The sequence below is a fragment of the Hoplias malabaricus genome, chromosome 1, assembly GCF_029633855.1.
Source record: "Hoplias malabaricus isolate fHopMal1 chromosome 1, fHopMal1.hap1, whole genome shotgun sequence".
In the NCBI taxonomy this organism is placed as follows: Eukaryota; Metazoa; Chordata; class Actinopteri; order Characiformes; family Erythrinidae; genus Hoplias; species Hoplias malabaricus.
In genome coordinates, this window is record NC_089800.1 from 15548935 (window position 1) to 15574134 (window position 25200).

General features: G+C 42.0%; 1 protein-coding gene across 1 annotated transcript in view; it reads right to left on the minus strand.

The window, feature by feature from the left end:
• stau2 (staufen double-stranded RNA binding protein 2) overlaps positions 1–25200 on the minus strand; it is a 73017-nt gene that overhangs the window by 18459 nt on the left and 29358 nt on the right. Inside the window, 5 exon segments of the mRNA XM_066670020.1 lie at positions 10356–10469; positions 19337–19563; positions 19566–19637; positions 22357–22420; positions 23485–23613. Of these exon segments, the coding sequence (XP_066526117.1) occupies positions 10356–10469; positions 19337–19563; positions 19566–19637; positions 22357–22420; positions 23485–23613 (606 nt within the window).

Below are 25200 nucleotides of genomic sequence, written 5' to 3' on the forward strand. Positions count from 1 at the left end.
TGAAAGGATGTGTAGCTGAAGACAAAAGAAGCCCTGCCCTTAGAAAAGGAAAGAGGCACAAAAGAAGAGCAGAAGAAGGAGCTGCTGCTGTTTCTGAGAGAAATGAAGAGGCCCCTGAGCCCCGACCTCAACATCTCTGAATGTGTTTGTGTTTATCTTGAGAATCAGAAAGTGTTAAACCAGCTTCTGAGACTGAACTGTGGAGGTGTGGCTGCAAAACAGATGCCTTCTGAACAGAACAGAAGCTGGAATAAAGGCAGAGTGTGGACAGAGTAAACACTACAACACTGGATTAAACTTGGTTGTTTAGGCTTCTTTACTTTCTGTTAAATACATGGCTTCTGAATCTCCCTCTCTCTCTCTCTCTCACACACACACACACACACAGAGGGGGGCCGGTGTTTGTTTTAGCAGCAGGAGAGTGTGACACCTCCGCTGTAATCGGTGTTAACCCCGAGCGTCCAAATACTTTACGGTGTCTGGCTCCTGAAAGATGAGAGAGTTCTCAGACAGATAGAAAAACATTATCCAGTTTCAGCTCCAAATCTCACAGCACTGACTTAGGAGCTCATCATTAACACACACACACACACACACACACACACACACACACACACACACACACACACACACAGTTCTAACAAATAAGATTTCTGTAATGTCTTTAGTGTCATTGACATTGTGTGTAGTGGTGTGTGTAATGTCAGTAGTTGTATGTCATGACAGCAGTGGGGTGTGTGTGTTTAATGTCAGTAGTCTCTTTCTGTGTGTGTGTGTGTGTGTGTATTTAATGTCAGCAGTGGGGTGTGTGTCTGTGACATCAGTAATTTTCCACGAGAACAGCTCCTAGCCACAGGATTACAGTAACTGTAAATGAATAAATCAGTGTTTGTTACGGAGGGAGTTCTGTGTGATTCTGAACACACTGAGGGTCTTTGAGTTCGTTCGGAGACGGAGCGGGGACTCGGCTCTTCTGGAGAATCTGATTAATGCTGAAGAGCTTCAAACCACAAACCTGGGTCACATTTCAAATAAAGAGCAGAGCTCTGGGTCTCAAACCTCTGTTTCCCACCAAAAGCAAACAACCCACACACACACACACACACACACACACACGCAGGGTGATTATCACTGTCCCACCATCTCTGAATAATTCAGTTACGGGTCCGGCGGTATATATTTATTTATCAATTCATTTTTTATTGTCAGTTATATATTCAAATCCTTATTATTAATACAATCTAATATTTGCATCTGTTTTGTTACCAGTGTAAAATTCACAGTCTTTATCAGTACTTCCTGCAGCTCCACAATTTTACCACAGGGCCTTGAATGTAATACACTGCTATTTGACTGCTGTCAGAACTCCTGAAATACAGGACTGTCAATAATTAAACTGCTGTAAAGTTTCTCACACTGAAAACATGCTCTTAAACACACAATAAACACACAGTAAACACCCAATAAACACCTAGCAAACAAGAAATAAACACACACACCTTATCACTAATTAACCCCTTGCTAAGCAAGTGCTGTTAGCACCACAGCGATAATGAACCTTACACTTAAGTGTGTGTGTGTGTGCCTGAGATTATTTAACCACTAAAACAGATTCACACATTTTCCTTGATTCTCGTCTATTAACCCACAGACAAAAACAAAGGTCCTTATTTGCCAAGCTAAGCAGAGAGAGAGAGACAGAGAGAGAGAGAATGTGTGTAAAGTCAGATACTGAGACGCTTTGATTAAAGGCTGAATAAATGTTTAAAATGAAGCTCCTTTAAAATTTGACACCAACAAACTCAGAAAAGGAGCCCCACCTGAGATTTACACAAAACCAAACCTCAGTTCTTCACAGAACATCAAAGACATGCAGGTAAAGCCCGAGTCCTTCAGAGTGCCCAGAGACACACTACAGCCCTCTATCTGCAACACGGGACCCTCCATCAGTAACCTGCTCTTACAGGTAAGGACACAGGCTCCTAAGGAAATGTGGATCTGAACACAACAGACGAATACTGAAACAGACGACTACTGAAACAGATGAATACTGAAAGAGACGACTACTGAAACAGACGAATACTGAAACAGACGACTACTGAAACAGACGAATACGGAAACAGACGGATACTGAAAGAGACGAATACTGAAACAGACGGCTACTGAAACAGACGGCTAATGAAACAGACAAATACTGAAACAGACGAATACTGAAACAGACAGATGCTGAAACAGACGAATACTGAAAGAGACGAATACTGAAACACACGGCTACTGAAACAGACGGCTACTGAAACAGACGGCTAATGAAACAGACAAATACTGAAACAGATGACTACCGAAACAGACGACTACCGAAACAGACGAATACCGAAACAGACAGATACTGAAACAGACAGATACTAAGACAGACAGATACTAAAACAGACGAATACTGAAACAGACAGATACTAAAACAGACGACTACTGAAACAGACAGATACTAAAACAGACGACTACTGAAACAGACGACTACTGAAACAGACGAATACTGAAACAGATGACTACTGAAACATACGAATACAGAAACAGACGAATATTGAAACAGACGGCTACTGAAACAGACAGATACTAAAACAGACAGATACTAAAACAGACAGATACTAAAACAGACGAATACTGAAACAGACGAATACTGAAACAGACGGCTACTGAAACAGACGGCTACTGAAACAGACGGCTACTGAAACAGACAGATACTAAAACAGACAGATACTAAAACAGATGACTACTGAAACAGACGAATACTGAAACAGACGAATACAGAAACAGACGGCTACTGAAACAGACGGCTAATGAAACAGACAGATACTAAAACAGACGACTACTGAAACAGACGAATACTGAAACAGACAGATACTGAAACAGACGGCTAACGAAACAGACAGATACTAAAACAGATGACTACTGAAACAGACGAATACTGAAACAGACGGCTACTGAAACAGACGGCTAATGAAACAGACAGATACTAAAACAGACGAATACTGAAACAGACAGATACTGAAACAGACGGCTAATGAAACAGACGGCTACTGAAACAGACAAATACAGAAACAGACGAATACTGAAACAGACGAATACTGAAACAGACGAATACTGAAACAGACGAATACTGAAACAGACAGATGCTGAAACAGACGAATACTGAAAGAGACGAATACTGAAAGAGACGAATACTGAAAGAGACGGCTACTGAAACAGACGAATACTGAAACAGACGAATACTAAAACAGACGAATACTAAAACAGACGGCTACTGAAACAGACGACTACTGAAACAGACGACTACTGAAACAGACGAATACTGAAACAGACGAATACTAAAACAGACGAATACTAAAACAGACGGCTACTGAAACAGACGACTACTGAAACAGACGACTACTGAAACAGACGAATACTGAAACAGACGAATGCTGAAAGAAACGAATGCTGAAAGAGACGAATGCTGAAAGAGACGAATGCTGAAAGAGACGAATGCTGAAACAGACGGCTACTGAAACAAACGACTACTGAAACAGACGAATACTGAAAGAGACGAATACTGAAACATAAATCCTGAAGGAATACTAGGAGAATGTAGGAGATATCTGTCCCTTTATGATTCGTTGGTTTACTTCAAATATCTAGAGACTGAGGCTGTTTTTTTGTCCTCCAGAGTTTGTGGTGTCTCTGGACGAATGGACAGATAACCCAGGATGTGTGGGCTGGGGTGGGGGGTGGAGAGTGATTGGGGGGTTCCTCCTCTCCCTCCATTTCTTCTCCATTATTAGCTCTGAGAAACCGACGAGTCCCTTCAGCCGTCAGCAGCCTCTCCTTAAAGTGAAGTTCATGTTTACATTGGGACACTGTGACCTGCTGATGAAAGAGATCTCTCTCTCTCTCTCTCTCTCTCAGACTTTAAAAGGCTTTATCTGAGCTCAGCGGCTGATGGGTCGATGACTCTCTGGGCTCCAAGCCACCAGCAAAGAAGAGCCAGAGTCTGAGATAATAAGAGAAAGATTTTCAGATATTGAGACAGTTTGAGATGTTCAGAGAGCACAGGGTCTTCTGAGATTAAGATTTTTTGAGAATTAGAAGATAATTAAAGAGTGAGATGCTCAGAAATTGAGATATTCTTTGACATAATCATGAGATTGTCTGAGATAATCAGACTTTGGGGATATTCAAATAGTCTAATAGTCTAAAGATATTGAAATAAATAACTAGATAAATATATGTACAATTAGATAAATAATCTTTTCTTACATATAAATTTGGCTGAAATTTGCACATTTACATGATTAGACAAACATAAACTTGAGTATGTGTGTGTGTGTGTGTGTGTGCAAGGTTGTCATTGCTGTTAAATAAAAACTGAGGAGAAGTTTTCTGTCCTTAAAAGACTGTAAAGACCCTCCTGCTCTAAAAGGAGAAGCTGAGACCCTTTTCTGATGAACGGATTAGTTCAGACACTTCTGCTGTTTTCATGTAAACGGATTTGCTGCGGTTCTGTTGGCGCAGACGGAGAAATTACACAACCTGAACAGCTGCAACACACACACACACACACACGTCTCCAGATCAGCTTCAAACGCCCTGCAGGAGACCCTCTGAAGATCCTAAAGACCCCCACCATCTTCCCATTAATCAGCCCCTCAACAGCCCTTTAACAGGTGTGTATCACATGCACATACATGCACGTGCACACACACACACACACACACACGCACACACACACACACGCACACACACAGCACTAATCCCCGTACTTCATCATATCAAAATTGGAGGAACGTCTCTCAGCTGAATAATAATAGATAGCAAATCGCTCATTTCTAGTTTTACGGTGGAGGTGAATGGAACCAGAACTCCATCTCTAAAAGCCCCTCACAGAAAGTGAGGACAGTAGGCGGTGGGGGACAGTGGACAGTGGAGGTGAATGGAACCAGACGTCCTCCTCTAAAAGCCCCTCACAGAAAGTGAGGACAGTAGACGGTGGGGGACAGTGGACAGTGGAGGTGAATGGAACCAGAACTCCACCTCTATAAAGCCCCTCACAGAAAGTGAGGACAGTAGACAGTGGGGGACACACGTCTGATGTCTGACGATAGTTTGGAGAAGGGTGTGGTGTTTAAACCCAGTCCTGGTGGACAAGGACATGAAGGACACTGAGGGACACACACCGTCCTCCATTATTTTCATCATCATCATTGCTCCATAGAGACTCTGTAGATGGTGGAGACGCTGGTGGAGGTGGAGAGGGAATAAAATGCTGGGGGTGTGTTGGAGACATGGTGACGCCTGGTTCCATTCACCAACACTGGAGAGAAAGCAATGTCTCCACCGTCAGAACTCTCTGAATGACTATGTTTACATCTCAGCCCATGGATTAAGATGTAAATCTGAATGAGAGCGGCCTTCAGACGAATCTGACATCAAGATATCAGACTTTGTTTTATTTTCCTCACGGCTGGATGCTTTTCATGACCTTTAAACATCTGTAATGAAATGTTATGAAGTGAAAACATCTGCTCCGTGGGTTTGATGCTGATGTTCAGAAAGCAGACGCTTGTCAAAAGGTAAATAAAGAGAGACTGTGATGTGAAGAAACTAAAGTCAGATGAATCTCTCTACTCCAAACACAGCATTTTTGGGATTTTCTAATGCACTGATGACTAAACAAAGCACGAGTCCAGATCAAGGTCTTACTTCTAATCCCACCCACCTCCAAATTCCCAGAAAACCTCTGATACAACACTGAAACAAACATTTACACTTCCACCAGTGTCATACCAAAACTCCCAAGCTCCTGCTTTCATTTTGACAAACATCTGAAACATCTGCTGCTCTGTATCTCAAACTTTCATGAAGAACGGACCAATAGGAAAACTCCAAACTTACGTTCCATTATTTATTATAATATTAAGGGACAATAAATAAGCTGTTTTTATTTTAATCAAATTTACAGCGCTTCTTTAAGTCGTTCACTGTGTGGGATGCGATTAACAGATCACACACACACACACACACATACATCAAGACTTTAGAGCTCGGCGATATGATGATGATACGGTATCGTTATTGTTATATATATCTGAGCCGATCTTCAAAAAGCCAGTTTATTTTTATTACTTTATTTAGATCAAAGTGGCAAAGTGTTTCAGTCGTTGTTCGTTAAACTTCCAACAGCAACAGAATTTCTTCAAATCGAATTTGGACTAAACGAAAGCACAGCGTAAAGACACAGGCTGCAGTGCCCTCTGGTGGAGGACAGGGTTCAGACCAAAATGCAAATGCTGCGTCATTTAAGGTGGAATGGAAAACTGAAAGAATATCAGTGTCAGCTTCCTGACACTTCGCTCTTTGATGTGTTAACACACAGCTTCTGTTTTTCTGTGTTTTGTGTACAGACCAGGATTTGGAGTTTTTAAGGTGGATGTGATTTTTTTAAGGTGGTTGTAAGGTTGTAGTGTAGAGCATTATATTATTGTTCCCCATGTTCCTCCACATGAACAGAAATAATAATCTCTTGTGTAAATGAACCCCTTGATGTCTTCTCTGCTGATATGTTGCTGCTCTTGGACTAATGCTGTCAAATGATAAAAGAAATTAACAAATTATTCCTACAATCTGCTGCAATTAATCGGGGGTTAATCGCATTGCCCCTGTAGCTGCAGATTTTAAAGGATATTTTAATGTGAAATGAAAATATTCGTTGAATTATCAGCACAATGAAATATCGATTAACATATATAATCACAAAAATAAAGTATTTTTAGGAGAGACATAAATGTGCAGTGTGTGATATTCAGGACAAACCGGGGAAAGGAAATTGTTTTTACTTTATATAATATCTCAGTGTAGTTTTGATGATTTTTGAATTACAATCTCTTAATTTACTGAGTAAAGCTTTCAGTGAGAGATTTAGAATCGGACACAAACTTTAACAGAGAAAATAAACGCTACAGCGCAGCTCAGGCTCAAGCATGGAAAGAGGAGATGTGTGTGTGTGTGTGTGAGCGAGAGAGAGAGAGCGCGAGCGTGTGACAGCAAGAGAGAGAGAGAGAGAGAGCATGAACTACAGAGAAGACAGAAGACTAAGAGTCAGAGCTAGAGAGTTCATATTGGATACTTATTTCAGCATAAAGAAAATATAATCTACCTTCTGAACTCAACCATAGTGACTCTGTGTTTATGTCGCTAAATAAAACCGCTAAAATACCACTAAACTCTGTAGAAAGAGGGAATTATGGGAGGAAGTTGTGACCAAATATGGTAAAATTATTAATTAGCGTTAAAATAAATTAACCCATTAACCCGCTAATTATTAATTAGCGTTAAAATAAATTAACCCATTAAACTCACACGTGCCTTGACTTGTTCATATCGACAGCTCTGGACACATTTAAATGTTTACAGTTTTCTCTTTTGAAACATTTTAAAACATTCTCAGAACACCTCCACACAGCCCCACAGCCCCACGTCCCCCGCCCTTCTGCACCACCAGCGCTCTCAGCACTTCACTTTCTGTTTTCCAGCTCAAACTTCACAGCAGGGAGCAAACACGTGCTCGTTATTAAAACACTGAAGCTCTCGTGGGCAGCTTGCCCTCATTCAGACGCTCGCTAAGCTCCGGGAAACGTTTATCACAGACTCCATCACATCCTCACAGCTACATTAACAACATTTAATTACACAGATAAGCCTGATCTATCAGAGCTCCAGAACACATGCATCTGCCCACAGTTAAAACCCATCGCAAGCCGTGTTCATCCACAGGGAGATCTGCATGTGTCTGTTCACTACAGACGTCTCACGTCTGTTAGCGCTCATCAACACCAACCCGTGTCTCAACCTCCATCAACACACTCCCCTGTAAAACAAAGTTTCAAGCCAAAGTGGCCTGAAGTCTTGAGCTGGAGATTAAAACCAGATCTGTGAGCTGAAGTCTACAGATTACGGCGTCAAGTGGGATGTGTGACCTAAAGCCTGGAGTCTAAAGCTGAACATGTGGCCTTAGGTCTACAGACTGAAACTAGATGTGTGGTCTAGACCCTGTCCAGTCAACAGCCCTAAACCTAGACATATGGCAGAAATCTTAGAGCTGTAGATCTAATCTCAAGCCTAAAACCAGATCTAGAGGTCTAAAGTCGCTCATTATGATAATAGCTCTGCAAGTGGCTTGTGCTAGTGACCTAGGCCCAAAAACACCGGTCTGGGCTCAGTGTCCTTGTTCAAAGGAACCTGGAAATGAAATTTTAAATGTGTGGCCCAAAGACTAGAGAATAAACCTGGACGCGCTGCTTAGAGGCTAAAGCTTAACATGCGTCTAAAGCCAAAAGTCTACAGCTTAAATTCGTAGGCTGAAGAGGAATGTGTGTGAGGGAGGATTGATTGATCTGCTGATGCACACATTTATAAAACACAGAAAGATAAGATACTCTGGGTTAACATTACTGACAAATGTCACTTTTATTTACACAACATTTTAGTTTTCAACCAAGTGCATGGAAACCACAACCCGGTCACAGCTTAAACACGCTTTCTAAATTCAGTTAAATAAAATTATTGATATACATCATCATCACGAAAAAACGTTCAACAGTGCAGTGATACAGAAATAAGATCTTCAGCTCTTCAGTGTTTCTCCACACTGTCAGAGGGCGAACAATCTGAGACAAACTGTTTTTACCCGTTCATCAGCATATTATTTTTAGAATCAGAGCATCGCCCAGTTTTCTTCCGCCATAAAATAAACACATCAGCGAATTATCAGTTTGAAATATCAGCAAAATCAAAGCATCTGCCTGATACCGACGGTCTTTAAAAGCTATTTTCTACAACCATCGTGTATCACTAGACCTCGGCCCAAAAACTTCAGCCTGGGCTCTTTGTCCTGGTTCTCAGCGGACAGCCACCGTATGCAGGAATCTGGAGGAAAAAAGCTGCTCACAGCCGTCATGCCCCACTGCTCTTGGCAACAACAGAACTGTGTCCTATATCGCCTTCATTTAGTGTCCTCTCCCCGTCCCCCACTGTAGAGCGGCCTTTATTGGAGAGCGAGCTTTGAAGGGCAGAACAAAAGAGAGTCCTATGTTTAGATTAGGTAACGTAAGCAATGGGTTTTCTGCTTGGACGAAGGAGCACAAAGAGCCACCTCCTGAATACCGGCCGGCCCGAAGAAACCCCAAAACACACAAGGACATTTCTCCTGTAATTACTCCAGGAACTTATCAAAGGCTCTGCGGCCTGTCCAGACTGTAACCAAATGATGCTTATCATCAGACGTGCGGATAATGACCGGCTGCGTGCGCTGACCGCCCGACTGCAACAAACTCGAAGGTAATTTGTGGCAAATCCTGCGTAATCTAAGCGTAATTCATCTCCAAAAGCTTAAACTTGATGCAAGAAACAAACTGGAGACAATCTCTTACATACAATCTGCGTGTAACCACGGCAACCACGCAACAACCAACAGCGCTCAAACATACGTGGGGAAATCAGGCTCTACCGCTCCTGGAAAACATCTGGATGCTGATATTTCAGCATACTGGAGTGCACCTGTTCGTCCAGTGTTCCTACCTTACAGCAGGAGCAGGCCGTACTCCTCTGGGAAGTTGTTTCACTTAGATGTTGGAACATTGTGGTGAGGATTCGATGGCATTTTATTCACACAATCAACTGTGGGAGGGTTAGGGGCTGGTGTTGGTGATTAGTTCTGGATCACACTCACCACTCCAACTCATCCCACAGGAACTCTATCACGCCAGAGAACACAGTTCCCTCATTATGAGGAATGTATACAATGTACTGGAAGAACAGCGTTTTTGCTTTTTCACTCACATGTTCTTTCGAATCGCTTTAATAAGTTCTCTTTCTTTTAAACATAAGACTGAAGCCCCTTTCACACATGCACAGTCACAGAAATGTTCTGGAGTTTACCTAAAACTACAGCGTGAAGGAGCCTCATGCGTGAATGCAAACGTCTGCAACATTCGTCCAAGACACTACACAGACTTTATCCTGCTAGCTCCCTAGTAGAGACACTAGGTAAAGTCAGAGTCATTGCATGTGTGAATAGAGCCACTAATGCCCCGGAGTATCTCCTAAATGTGCTGCACAAAGACTGACCCACTCCTGAAGCACATGGAACATTTCCCGCTGTGAGAACATGCCTGATACATGTTGTGAGCTGCAGTTGTGAAAGGACGACTCTAGGACAACTCCGGACCTGACACTCCAAAATTTCTCTAGAGTTTCTCCAGTGTTCATATGTGAAATGGGCTTAAGTTGTTATAAATGCTTTAAACGAAACAGTGTGTATCGTTTACCTGGTCGTGGCTGGCTTGAATGGAGCTCCCAATGCCGTGGAAAGTCATCTGGACAGGAGAGAGGGTCAGGTAGGTCATAAATTCTTTGTCTGTCTGTCTGTCTGTGTACTGCACCTGAGGACAAGATTAAAAACTGAGATCAGACAGAGAATTAGGCTCTGAGAGTTAGTTTCTCCTAAAATCTTTGATTTATTTTTTCGTAACAGTGAAACCTAGTGGAGGTTTGGCATATTTAAAGCATGGCCGCCCCACACAGGGTACCCACTCTATGAAGCATAAGAAGTCGCATTCCGAGAAACAGAGCAATTTGTCTTTTCCTCTGATGAGAGCTGGTCTTTAGTGGAAACCAAGTAAAAATGATAATCACTTTTCGGTACCTGATCACTTTTTACTGATATCAAATTATTACATTTTTAAAGAATACATTTAAATATTTACTTTCTTGGTACTTGAATCACTTGATTCACTGACAGAGTTGTTGATGAACAGTAAGGAATATAAGGAAGTGGAGTAAGATCATGTAAAATGTAGACACAATAAAACAATCAAAGTGAAAGTGGTGTTCTCACTTCAATGAGCCAAGCTCTTCCTTCAGTTTTAGTTTCAATTTAAATTAAACGGATTACACAGAATGAGATAAGACTCCCCCACCAACCCCACGCTGGTCACTGTGCTTTTGGGAAATTTTGGCTGTGTTGTTGCTCCTGGGGTTTTTCCAGGACACACACACACACACACACACACACACACAGAGCAACCTGTCAAACTCCTCAGCGACACACTCAGCCACTTCTCACATCATTACACGCCTGACCTAAATACACCTCACAGAGAGAGAGGGAGGGAGGCAGAGATAAAGGGAGAAAGAAGAGGAAGAAGGCGAGATAGATGAAGAGAGTAGAGGGAAAAACAAGAAAGAGAGGAAAAAGAGAGAGGGAGGGAGTGGGGACAGAGAGAGTGAGAGAGTTATACAGAGGGAAACTTAAGGAACTTTCACATTTAGAGAAAAAGCATGTCTTCTGTCCCTTCTCCTTCTCCTCCCCCCCATTCCCTACTCTTTCTCAGTGTATTGGAGGGTTTAGCAGCTGGCCATTTGTTGGAGCGGTAATGGGTCGCTCCCACTGTGCTGGGGGGCTTTTCTGGGAGGGGGGTGTGCTCTACATCATTAAAGAAGAATAAAAGGCTGAGTACAATGGTGTGAATTATTGCACTGTCGCAGTGTGAGAGAGACACACGCTCCATCAGCGAGGCGCTTCATTACCTCTCCCTCTTTCTTCTCCTCTTTCTCTGACTTTCAGCCAAAACCACTGCCCAACATGTGGCAGCCTTCCAGCCAGCGCAATGCATCATGGGAAATGGAGGCCCACTGACACTTCATATATCAGCCGAGCGAAAGATCACGCTGAGGAGGAATGAAAAAGCCTCGGATTTCTCTCTTTCCCCTGGTTTCACTTGTTTATCGGTTCACAGGATTGATCAGAAAAACTAAGTACAGCCAGCCCTCGGATCAATTCCAGAAAAAACGATCATGACATCACTAATTATTATTATTATTGCTATTATTTTCAGAAGCATTCTGAGCCCTGTGTTAAAGCCATGTCTAACCTGTGGGGTTTAATCCCGACTTTAAGGCTGGTCTGATATAATGTTTTTCCACTTAATCTTCTGCCTGATCTCAAACTGCATCCATTTTTACGTTAAACAAACACATTAAACTTCCTTACACTTCACAAAAACGGTCCAATTGTATTTGTCTATTCTCAGAAAGACATTAATTACGATTACATTGAAATATAGCCCCAAATTACACGCATTCTCGAGCCAAAACTTTACAAAATGGAAAGAGCGCTGTGCTGTAATTCACTTTAGAACAGAGCTAATGTAATTATGTAATTTTCACAGAGAACTGGAGCGGATCCAAATGGCTCACAATGTCAAAATGTGTCAAAACAAATGAAACCCTTTTTCTCTACGTGTTCCAGAGCTGCACTTTCTCCAAGACAACAGCGCCCTATTTGTAGAAAAACGCAGCTCTGCTCAGAGTTAACGACCCGATCGGAAATAACACAAACCACAACAAGAGCTCAACACAACCATCATCACCACCCTCACACTGGCTTCTCTGGTCATGAATGAATGGATTAATCCATCCACCACTAACTCTGACACCTCAATCTGTCCTCTGGGCGTCGGGATGCTGATAGAGGAGAAAGCGCTGTGGTGTGACGTCTCTCCACTCCATGTGACGTTAAAGAGAGGAAATAAACAAGCGCTCGGGACTGCTCAGGGTTTGGGCACTAACTTTTGGATTTTTTTTTTATATATATATACACACACCACTGTGTGTGTATGTGTGTGTGTGTGTGTGTGTGTGTGTGTGTGTGTGTGTGTGTGTGTGTGTGTGTGAGAGTGAGTGCGTGTGTGCAAGCGTGTACATGAAGGCGTATTTGTTTAAGTGTGTGTGTTGAAGATTTCCGTCTGCATTTAAGTGTGGTGTCATTTTATCGCTTCAGTTCCTCACTAAGTTCTCTCTCTCTCTCTCTCTCTCTCTCTCTCTCTCAGACACACACACACACAGCTGGAACATATCAGCCCCGGCCAAAATCAAAATCATGTCCTGGGTGTTTGCTAATGTAATCCCAGTATAAACACGACTGAGTGAACGGAGGATGGGAAGAAAGTAAGAACGGCAAAAGAGAGAAGGGAATGGATCCTGTCCGTCTTTGAAGACAGGATGAAGAATGCTGTTTGATGCTGAAAAATTAAAAAAGAGGAGAAATCCACCAGCGAATCCACCAGTCAGGCCAAAACACAACCAAAATTCCAGAAACAAAATAAAATCTGACAAATAACCAACACAAAGAAATACATTAAAGCATCTAAACTTTCTAGCCCATTTCTTTGTGGTGGAGAAATTACATTCTTTTTTAATCGAAATTCCACCTTAAACGCTGCAAATAACTGCTACAATATTTAAAATGGAATACAGAAGTTTAAAAAAACAAACAAAAAAACAAATAAAATGCAAACAAACAGCATTTTAATCAATACTTATCCTGAAGTCGAACAGTTCCTAAATTGAGAGCTTGTGTCTGATTGGCTGCATTGAATGTTATGGGAGGAGTCAGCAGGCGGTTCCTAAATCGGGAGCTTGTGTCTGATTGGCTGGAGATGTTTCTCTTCTGCAGATTCTCTCCTTGACCGCGGGGCTTGTACAGACTGATCAGAATCGCTCTGACTGACCACTGCGAATTTATTTAGGAATGGTAGTGATCCTCCTTGTCTCCAGGGGTTTTCTAGGAGTGTCCAGATGTGACGGTTGCTGAAAAGTGCACTGACCTAGTACTGTATTAGAGTTGCATAGCGTCTGATTAAGAGATTTGGTGGGCAGTCCAGAAATGTTTGTCACCTCAAAAAAGAAGAGTGTCAACTGTGCAAAAGGGTAATAAACCCTGGGTTTTCTAATCCCGGTAATTCAGCCTACACTGAAATAAATTAAATATTGCAGACTCTTTTCATGACAGAGTTTCACTTCTGAAACTAAATATGGTCTTTAACCACAGTCCAGGTCTAAATATCTGATAAAATATATCCTTGTAGATTAAACAGACGTGACAGAGGCTTAATTTACTGATAACGCCGTTGTGTTTAAGTTAAACTGAGAGAGTTCTGAAGCCTAATAATCCCCATCGCTCCTCTCACAGATCAAAGCAGGGTCAGAAACGCTTCGCTTCAGAAAAGCAAATCCTTCATCGAGTTACTTCCTCTGAACTTTCAGCAGCTCCATCTCTCCACTGCTGTTATTAACAGAGAACTAAACACAGTGAGCTACAATAAAAACACAGGAGCCCGAGACGTTAAATCATTAAATCAGTCAGTGCATCGTCAGTCAGTGCTACATGATTAAAAGTGCTGTGGGAAAGCTCCGCAGGAAACAGGTGGCTAAAGAAGAAACAAGGAAGCCACGGTTAATGGCCGGAAATTTACCAAGGTAAATTTTGTTAAAACCGAGCTCAGAAATGATATATTCATTCATTCATTCATTATCTGTAACCGCTTATCCATTTCAGGGTCGCGGTGGGTCCAGAGCCTACTTGGAATCATTGGGCGCAAGGCGGGAATACACTCTGGAGGGGGCGCCAGTCCTTCAGAGGGCAACACAGACACACACACACATTCACTCACACACTCACACCTACAGACACTTTTGAGTCGCCAATCAACCTACCAACGTGTGTTTTTTGGACTGTGGGAGGAAACTGGAGCACCCAGAGGAATCCCACGCGGACACGGGGAGAACACACCAACTCCTCACAGACAGTCACCCGGAGTGGGAATCGAACCCACAACCTCCAGGTCCCTGGAGCTGTGTGACTGCGACACTCCCTGCTGCACCACCATGCCGCCAGAAATTATATAGTTTATTAAAAAGTTATAAATGTAAATAATAAACTGATCAATACAATGGTCTTATACGTCTGTTCATCAGCTCAACACGCTCGGAGGAGAACACTAATTACTCACTTAACTAACAGTTCCCAGTATTTGCGCTTAAATTAAGCATTAGATCATGAGAGGGAGTGTGTTATCACAAAATAACCGTGCTGTTATTTAACTACCTCTGGTTTTTTATTGCTTTTATACAACAGTTTGGGTAATAAATCATTAAATATATTAACGGAGCTGTGAAAGTGGCGTCAAAAATGTTTATGAAATTAGTAAACCCTTAGTTAGGAGACCTATGTTTAGAAAATAGTAAAATTATACTTCCTCAACAAGTTTTACTACATCCCAGTAACAAACTGCACATTACTAACAGCCTCAGCTCACCACAGTATCACTAACCTGTCGAGTAAACTACACAAACCGCTAATCTGCTGAATAAACTCAGGGCTCTCAAGGCTCACGCATTGAGCTTGAGACACACACATTCCAACAAGTTCACATGCTCACACGCTACACATGGCATTTCTCACACTGAGAAATGATTAACTTGCAGCCCAGAAATGTATCCTACAAATGAGTCAAAAGCAGTTTACTCTGCACTCCTACACCTGTCTTGAATTAGCAACCTATCAGCCAATCAGAACACCACACCCTAGTTGACAGAAAACCCCTCCAACACCCATCCCTCCAAAAGAGTCTTTATCTAGCCTGGTGTGCTCGGTCAAGCTGCAACTATCACAAATTTCCACATGTTCCCATTGTAGTACACCATAAGCAGTGAGGTAACTTGGCTTTAACCAGCCAAACAGTGCAATATACTTCTAATATAGATATAAATCGTATTGGACCACAGCTACATAACTTAATTTTAAACATTTTGTGATTGGTTCAAAACCCAGTCATACATTGCATGTTAGTGCACGGAGAATTATTTGAGACAAGCCCTGAATGTGCTGCTAAAACAACAAGCTTCTCACAAATACGAAGAACCTCTACAGCAAGTGAACCTCTGCGATCATTTAATTAATGGCTTATTTTGTATTTTTGCATTTGTGTTGAATTAAACAGTCTTGAGTGCCAGTCACTGCCTGCAGTCTCCCATTTATTACGAGAAAAGTTAAACTTAAGTGTTTATAACAGTGAATGAGTATAGCTGGTATGTGATTTTTATTGGTATTAATATTCTCAAAGTAAACTGTTTATTGGTGTGAAACATGAGCTGGAGTTTATTTAGTGATGAAAAATGTAATAAGGACAGCTGCGTGAAGTGATAGTGTTTAAAAAACTTTGCTGTTATCATGAAATATCAACACAGAATGCTTCTCCCCAATCAGAGTGTGTGACTGGAACCAACTGTTGTATAGTCAAATATATTAAATTAATAATTGTATACTGTTTATTGTAATTATGTACATTTGCTGGAATTAGCTCCCACCAGCTTCTGCTCTAGCCTTGTATTTCCAACGTACCACTGAAGAAGCTCTCGGCTTAATCATAACTCTTATATTTAGTAGAAAACTGATGTTTAAGAATTACTTAGATATTGTTCAGATGCATTGTGTTTGTGTGTGTGTTGGGGTGGGGGGAACTGTGGTGGGACTGAGGAGTCCTTCATATCAGCTCTACCTGCCTGCCACACACACACACACACACACACTCTCTCTCGCTACAAAAGGCTCTTTATGATGTGCACCTGACGTGCTGCACTAAGACGGTTCCCAGGTTCCCACAGAGATTGACTTCACTATTCACCCCCTACCCCCCCCCACACACACACACACACACACACACACACAGACACAGACACAGACACAGACACAGACACAGACACAGACACAGACACACACCTCCTGTTGGCTGATATCTAGACTCATTTTGAAGTGATGCTGCCACAGCAAGAGCAGGAAAACCGTGACTTATTCAGTAATAATGACAAAATAATAATACTACATTTATGGTTGAGTAAATTAACAAGAGACACAAGATAATGTTATACACATTAAAATATTTTGAGGAAACTAAATTAAATATAATCCCTCAGAACTGTTCTGATGCAAAAGGAAAGAGTGAGAGAGTGAGAGAAAAAAGATCCAGAGAGAAAGGAGAATGCAGAAGAGAGAGAGAGACCCAGACAAAAGAACATGAGAGAACACATGGAGCCTAAAAAATTTACCAAACAAAAAAAAAAACCCACATGAAATGGTCTAATATGGAGTGTTTTAGAGAACGAGAAAGAGTGAGAAAGAGAGAGAGTGTGCGCGAGTGTGCATTGTGAACCACACTCGCCCCATTATTTCTGCCCTACTTCCAACAGCCAAAGACCGAGCCAAAGCCTGAACTCGGGCCAAAACAAAAACACCCTGAAATTCAGAACACACTGAGGTTGAAAGGTCACCGTGCTCAGCGCCAAGTCTGGGGTAGAAGGGTATAAACCCCCCAGTGCCAGTGTGTGGAACAGTGGAACTGTGTTATTTGCAGTGATGGAGTTCCTGGCGTGTGTGGAACAGTGGAACTGTGTTATTTGCAGTGAAGGAGTTCCTGGCGTGTGTGGAACAGTGGAACTGTGTTCGCTGGAGTTATGGGGTTCCTCTGGTGTGTGGATTCACAGACACTGGGACTTTGTAAATACATTAGAGTGATTTCCAGTGCAAACAGACTGGACAGCAGCACATGGGAAGGAAACAGTTTCAGAATTTTATAAAAAGTGTTTTTGATTCAAATTGTGAATGTCGCCTGTAATGAGTGAGAGAGTGAATGAATGAGAGTTATGTATGTTACACAATGTCATTGTGATAGTTGTTATGATTGTTGTTGTAGTGGTTGTTGCAATTGTGATTGTTGTTGTGACTTTGATTTATGTTGCGAATGTGATCGTTGTTGTGACTGTGATTTATGTTGCCATTGTGATCGTTGTGACTGTGATTTATGTTGCGATTGTGATCGTTGTGACTGTGATTTATGTTGCGATTGTGATTGTTGTTGTGACTGTGATTTATGTTGCGATTGTGATCGTTGTTGTGACAGTGATTTATGTTGCGATTGTGATCGTTTTTGTGACAGTGATTTATGTTGCGATTGTGATCGTTGTTGTGACTGTGATTTATGTTGCGATTGTGATTGTTGTTGTGACTGTGATTTATGTTGCGATTGTGATCGTTGTTGTGACTGTGATTTATGTTGCGATTGTGATCGTTGTTGTGACTGTGATTTATGTGGTGATTGTGATCGTTGTTGTGACTTTGATTTATGTTGTGATTGTTGTTGTGACTTTGATTTATGTTGTGATTGTGATCATTGTTGTGACTTTGATTTATGTTGCGATTGTGATCGTTGTTGTGACTTTGACTTATGTTGCGATTGTGATCGTTGTTGTGACTTTGATTTATGTTGCGATTGTGATTGTTGTTGTGACTGTGATTTATGTTGCGATTGTTATCGTTGTTGTGACTTTGATTTATGTTGCGATTGTGATTGTTGTTGTGACTTTGATTTATGTTGCGATTGTGATCGTTGTTGTGACTTTGATTTATGTTGCGATTGTGATCGTTGTGACTGTGATTTATGTTGCGATTGTGATTGTTGTTGTGACTTTGATTTATGTTGCGATTGTGATCGTTGTTGTGACTTTGATTTATGTCGCGATTGTGATCGTTGTTGTGACTGATTTATGTCGCGATTGTGATCGTTGTTGTGACTGTGATTTATGTTGCGATTGTGATCGTTGTTGTGACTTTGATTTATGTTGGGATTGTGATCGTTGTTGTGACTGTGATTTATGTTGCGATTGTGATCGTTGTTGTGACTTTGATTTATGTTGCGATTGTGATCGTTGTTGTGACTTTGATTTATGTTGCGATTGTGATCGTTGTTGTGACTGTGATTTATGTTGCGATTGTGATCGTTGTTGTGACATTGATTTATGTTGCGATTGTGATCGTTGTTGTGACTTTGATTTATGTTGCGATTGTGATTGTTGTTGTGACTTTGATTTATGTTGCGATTGTGACTGTTGTTGTGACTTTGATTTATGTTGCGATTGTGATCATTGTGACTGTGATTTATGTTGTGATTGTGATCGTTGTTGTGACTGTGATTTATGTTGTGATTGTGATCGTTGTTGATTGTTATTGCAATAATTGTGACTGTGATTGTGATTGTTAATTGTAGTTGTAAGGTTATGTTGTAAGGTTACTGTAATAGTTGCTATGAATATTATTGTTGTTGTAATAGATGTCGTGACTGTTGTTGTGATTGTTGTAATAGCTGTTGTGAATGTGTTGCTGCTGTGATTGTGATACATGTTGTGACGGTTGTTGATTGTTGTTGCAATAATTGTGACTGTGATTGTTGTTGTAATAGTTGACTGTGATTATTGTAAGATTGTTGTGATTGTGAATGTAATAGTTGCTGTGAATGCTAATGTTGCAATTTGTGATTGTTTTAATAGCTGTTGTGAATGTGTTGTTGCTGTGATTGTGATTGTTGTTGTAATAGTTCTTGTGATTGAGATCACTGTGAATTTGATTGTTGATTACCTGAAAGCCCTGGATGTGTGCAAGGTACTCAAGCTGCTGAGAGGGCTGCACAGTCAGAGTGGGGGATTTACCCATCAGACCTTCGCTGAGCAGTTCCCGAGCCATGGACGCTGTGCTGTAGAACCCTCCAGAAGAACCAGGACCCGCAGAACCCTGACCCACAGGGCCCCCCTCCTTAGAGCCCAGGAAAACTCCAGAACTGCCTTTATTCCGCCCAGGAAAACTCCAGAACTGCCTTTATTCCGACTCGCCTCCATCTCCTGATATACATCCGGGGAAAGATGCAGAATTCCCTTCTGAGCTGAAACAGGAGCAGAGACACACTGTAAATAACACACACAGAGAGAGACAGAGAGAGTGAGAGAGAGAGCTCGGTCCTGATTGCATGCGGGCAGGCTGAAGTGGTGTAGGCTGAATGGGTGTGGTCAAGGGAGCAGGGCTAAACAAGCAGTCAAATCGGGATATGTTCATGAATTATTCAACACTGCAATGTTTCCTTGTGTGGTTTGACACCGGGAATTAAAACAAATGATGTGAAGAGGACAATTCGGTCTGGTTCTTTAAAGCATTCAGCTCTGATTCAGCTGTGCTGAAGTGTCCAGCTGCTCCTCTGAACTGTGTCCTGTTTGTGCTCGCGGAGAGAAAAACAACAACAACATAGGACTGTAAACACCACTGAACAAGCAGAGACTGGTTTAACCAGAGCACCCTCTCCACAAAACCTGAAAATATTACTCTAGAAATTACAGAAAAATCTGAACAGTACAGCCATCGCTCTCGCTCCTTCACTGAGCGCAAGGACTCAATATTATTGGTTTGTAGTATCTCCCTCTTCTCCACAGTGGAACACAGTTCAGGTTCTTAATAAAACATCTGTGACCTGCTTTGGTCAAAACACCACGAGCCCCACAGCAGTGTTCTCCCCCTGTGTAAACAGCCCTGTTCAGAACGCCCGCTTTCAGCACCTGTTCCTTTAAATGATAATGAGCCACTCGCTGTTCACCCCAACCCTGAGCGCACAGCAGTGAGGAGCGAGGAGCAGAAGCTCTGGTTTTTAGCCATTTTCGCTCGGTTCTATTTCTTCTCCATTCACGTTTTCTCAGTTTTTACTCAGTGCTCTTATTTCTCCGCACTCGTGTCGGTTTTGCTGCATTTAACCTCATCTTTGCGCTCTCACATAAACGTGGGTCCAGTGCTGTGATTGGACAGACTCGGATGAGGAGCTGGGGGATTCTAAAGTTTCTGCACTTGACATCAGAAGCAGAGAAGAATCAATTTTATCCCATGTTTTCTGACTTGGGCAGCGCACAGAAAACTGACTGGGTGGTCTTTTTTCACATTGTGTGGTTTTGGTGGCCTCCACATACACACATTAATATGAACATGCACTGAACAAGGGATTTTTTCATTGCAGGTCTCTCTTTAAACACTGGAGTGTGATCAGTAGCAGGGCCGGTGAATTCATTTCATTGTCTCATTGCTGTAGTGTGTGAACTGCTGATACAATCTGAGGATAACCAGTGAGGAAAAAATTAAGACGACAGTGTGGATGATCCCACAGTTCAGTTTGATCAAACTGACCACACTCTGGACCCAACATAGACTATTCTCTTTCTGCAAAAACTTTGAGTGTTCAACTTCCTTCAGCAAAACAGATGGAAAAGAAACTGGACTCAAACTTGTTCGACAGGAGCTTGACAAAAAGAGGTGTTTCTGCATGACATCAGCGGAGGAACGCAGGAGAATGCATGGGAAGAGCGTGGAAACATTCAATAAAACGGTTCCCCCTTCACCCTCACGCTCTGGGAGAGTGTGTGTGTGTATGTGTGTGTGGTGAACTGTAACGCCTCCAGCTGAGGGCTGAAACACATTGATTTAAACCAGAAAAAAAAATATCACATCAAGTTCCTTGCTGTAAATCAACACCTCCAAACTAAACAGGGTTCTACAAACCAACAGTTTAATTTTCTGTACTTTACTTAATAAAGTAAACATTCAAAAGTATCTGCAGTCCTGATCCAGTTACATTCTGGACAAACAATGTCTGGCACAAAGTTAATTTTCTTCTTGGAAAACAAAGCAAACAACATGGAAATAAGACCACTGTAACCACCCGAATGCAATATTCTTCTTGAACATATTTACACATGATCCACCCATTCTCCCAAAAGCAGTTCAGCCCCGCCCATTCAGCCTACAACTAGTTAGCCCCGCCCATTCTCACTGAAGAGATAGAAAGTGCTTACACAAATCAACCTGTTTAATTTCAGGGGATAAACTAATGAAGGAGAACAGTGAAGTAGAATTTAATTAAAATAATTGAATACAAACAAAGTTCAGAGAGTACAAAATAAACAGGAAAGATCCATTTGCTTAAAAAAGTAAAAGAAATTCAAGTGGAGCTGCATTCACCGGAGATCTGGATCATATCAGAACTCTGAGCATCAACTGACAGCAACAAACTTTACACAGAGTAAAGTTTACAGACAGAGAGAGAGAGAGAGAGAGAGAGAGAGAGAGAGAGAGAGGGGCACAGAGAGGGTAGAGAAGAAATAAAGAGAGAATCCGAGGGGAGGGTGGGAGGGACTGGGAAGTGGCTCAGTTCCAGTTAAGCACAGCTCTCGCTCTCTCTCTAATATGTATATCTTTCTCTGCTGTCTCCCCCCCACTCTCCACCCCTCCTCTGTCCCTCTCTCACTCTATCCCTCAGTCTGTGACACATTCCTTATTTTATTTCATTTTTCCAATATGTAAAACATCAATGAGGCAAGAGAAAGGGAAGGAGAGAGAGAGGCTGTGTGTGTGTGGTTGTGTGGTTGTGTGTGTGTGTGTAGTCAGTAATCCTGAGTGGCAGATAATAGAAGGCACAGAAAAATAAGGCAATGTGTTTGAATAGACACCTCACAGCAGTTTGTTTGTATGAAAGAGAGAGAGAGAGAGAGAGAGAGAGAGAGAGAGAGACAAGAGAGAGAGAGAGAATATCAGTTAAACAGATTCAACACCTCAGCGTGCATACTTACTGTTAGCCGATGCTTCTGGGAAACCGGCCCTCTGTCCATTCCACCCTTTATTCTCCACCTGTGACTAGAGAGAGAGAGAGAGAGAGAGAGAGAGAGAGAGAGAGAGAGAGAGAGAGAGAGAGAGTGTGTTAGATTTAGATGTTGCAGCTTAGCAGCCAATAAACTGACAGGTAAACAGAGAGAGGAAGACAGCAAGTTACACTCTATAAAGCTCAAGTTTGTGTACAAGTGAGAACACAAACACACACACACACACACACACGTTTGCACTTAAATGTGCTACTGTTTGCACTTCGTAGTTCAGAATGCCACAAAGTAAACTGGGAGTACTCTAGACCCTGGCACATTGCTGTGAGGATCTGATGGAGTTCAGCCTCATAATCATCAGTGAGGGTCAAGGACTGGATGCTGTGATTATTTGTGGATCACACTCACCACTCCAACTCATCCCAGAGGAACCCCATCACTCCAGAGAACACAGTTCCACACACCAGAGGAACCCCATCACTCCAGAGAACACAGTTCCACTGTTCCACACACCAGAGGAACCCCATCACTCCAGAGAACACAGTTCCACTCTTCCACACACCAGAGGAACCCCATCACTCCAGAGAACACAGTTCCACTGTTCCACACACCAGAGGAACCCCATCACTCCAGAGAACACAGTCCTCAAGACTCTGTATGTATGTGATGATGCTAAACTTGGTTTATATGGGTCTCATTCTGAATGGGAGTCTTATTTCTCACATTGCCCCTACACCTTACTCCATGTTTCCTAGGGGTGGGGGTCTCAGTTCTTGTTGGGATAGAGGTGTGGGGTCAAATGTGAGGGCGACATGGACCTTCAAATACAGTCTTACTCCAAAACGGAGGGTTATGACATCTTGTGAATCTTTGTGCCCAAAGCAACCCACAGATGTCAGGACAGTGCTGCAAAAATTAATTACACTCTACATACAACTCTAGGGGGAGCCCAGGAGCAAAACACTAATCCTTACCTAGTGTTCCCTTAATAATGTCTTCACCTATAAATGTAATTATTACCTTGTGGGGACCAGCTGGTTTTTCCACACAACGAAGACAAGTTCACACAATGTGCTATATTCCTAGTACACACACACGCACCTTTTCTGGAGAGTTTTGTACAGTTGAAGCTTTGAATCCGAGCTGCAGCAGCATGGCCTCCGCCGCTGCTCGTTTCGCCACCTTCTTATTAGGTCCACTTCCTGTGGTCACTTCTGCACCTACTTTTACCTGGAACATACCAACACAGACAGGGGGGTGTCAGAGCACTTCTGAAGCTAAATAATTGGCTAATGTTATAAACCTTCCCCAAACTATGGTCAGACATCAGCCATGTGTCCCCCATCATCTACTGTTCTCACTTTCTGTGAGGAGCTTTTAGAGGAGGACATCTGGTTCCATTCACCTCCGCTGTTCTGACTCCCACTGAAACACTGTCCATCACTGTGTTTACATCTCAAACATCAGACACAAAATCAGAAGGAATTCCTCTTTAAATTCACACAGAAACCAAGTGTCTTCTCTTTTTTTCCACTAGGAGAGAATGGAGGAGGACGGGAGCGGAACAGAAGCTGATTTGTGCCGACAGCCGAGAGAACAACGAGGAAACTTTAGAAGCAAAAAGGACACACAAAAGAAACAGAGTGTAAAGCAGCACTGAAAGAAGCGTGGAGAAATGCTATGAATGAGGAGGATTAACACACACAAACACACACACACACACAGAGAGAGAGAGAGAGAGAGAGAGAGAGAGAGAGAGAGAGAGAGAGAGAGAGAATTCCAATCAGGATGGAACAGCTGTGGTGTTGATTTTCTGAGTAAAAACAGGTTGCACTTGTTTATCATTTCTGTTCATTTACAGAGTTTAATACTTTGAAGAATAAGACAAATATATTTTAAACATTACATATTCAATCCTGATCACGCTACCACTTCACAGTTATTCCTGGATCATCAGGCTGGATGTAAACATAGCCACTAAGACACCACCTAAAAAAACAGGTCCATGTTTTTATATTCATTTTTACTGTGGTGTTTTTAGAGGAATAATTTTTTTTGTTTGTTTTAAGTTTCCCATTTCCCTCTTATTTCTTAGGAATTCTGTAATGTCTGAAATCCCCAACAAGTTCAAGTGTAGTTTATTGTTAAAGTCTGGTCTTGTTTATAATCTCTGGTATGGGGATGGTATTAATCGCTTATGTTTTACAGAGCTGTCTGTAGATAAGGAACGATCTGGACGTCTGTAACTGGACCTTTGTTCTGGACAAAGTGTCAGTGACTTTTGGAAAGAGACAAAATCTAATTAACCAGGAAGAGCAGAAAAACAGGAAGTTTAAATCTGTGTTGGGGGTTTTCTTGGAATGAAAGTACAGTGTAAAGTAACAGAACAAGATTCTGTGAGTGTGTATACAACCGCAGCCTTTCCACACACACACACAGTTATGCATAAATATGCACACACACACGTCAATTTATGTCCTAAATATCCTGCAGTATATTGACCATTCTCTCTGTGTGTGTGTGTGTTGTAGTTTCCTCCCGTTTTTTGCTGCATTCCTCCTCCATGACGTGGAGAGAGTGAGTGATATCAGCGGAAAAGAGGGCGAGCAGCTGCTTTAATAAGCCTAAGAAAACACTGAGCTTTAACAGAGAGAGAGAGAGAGGGAGAGAGAGAGAGAGAAAGAGAGAAAGAAAAGGTAAAAGAGTTCGGTTTTACTTCAGTTCTATAAACTGCAGCTGTCTTCTCTAAATGAAACAGTTTATGCTCCACAGAGCGGGTCCTCCACACAAGGCAGCCATGTTTAATACAGAATTTAC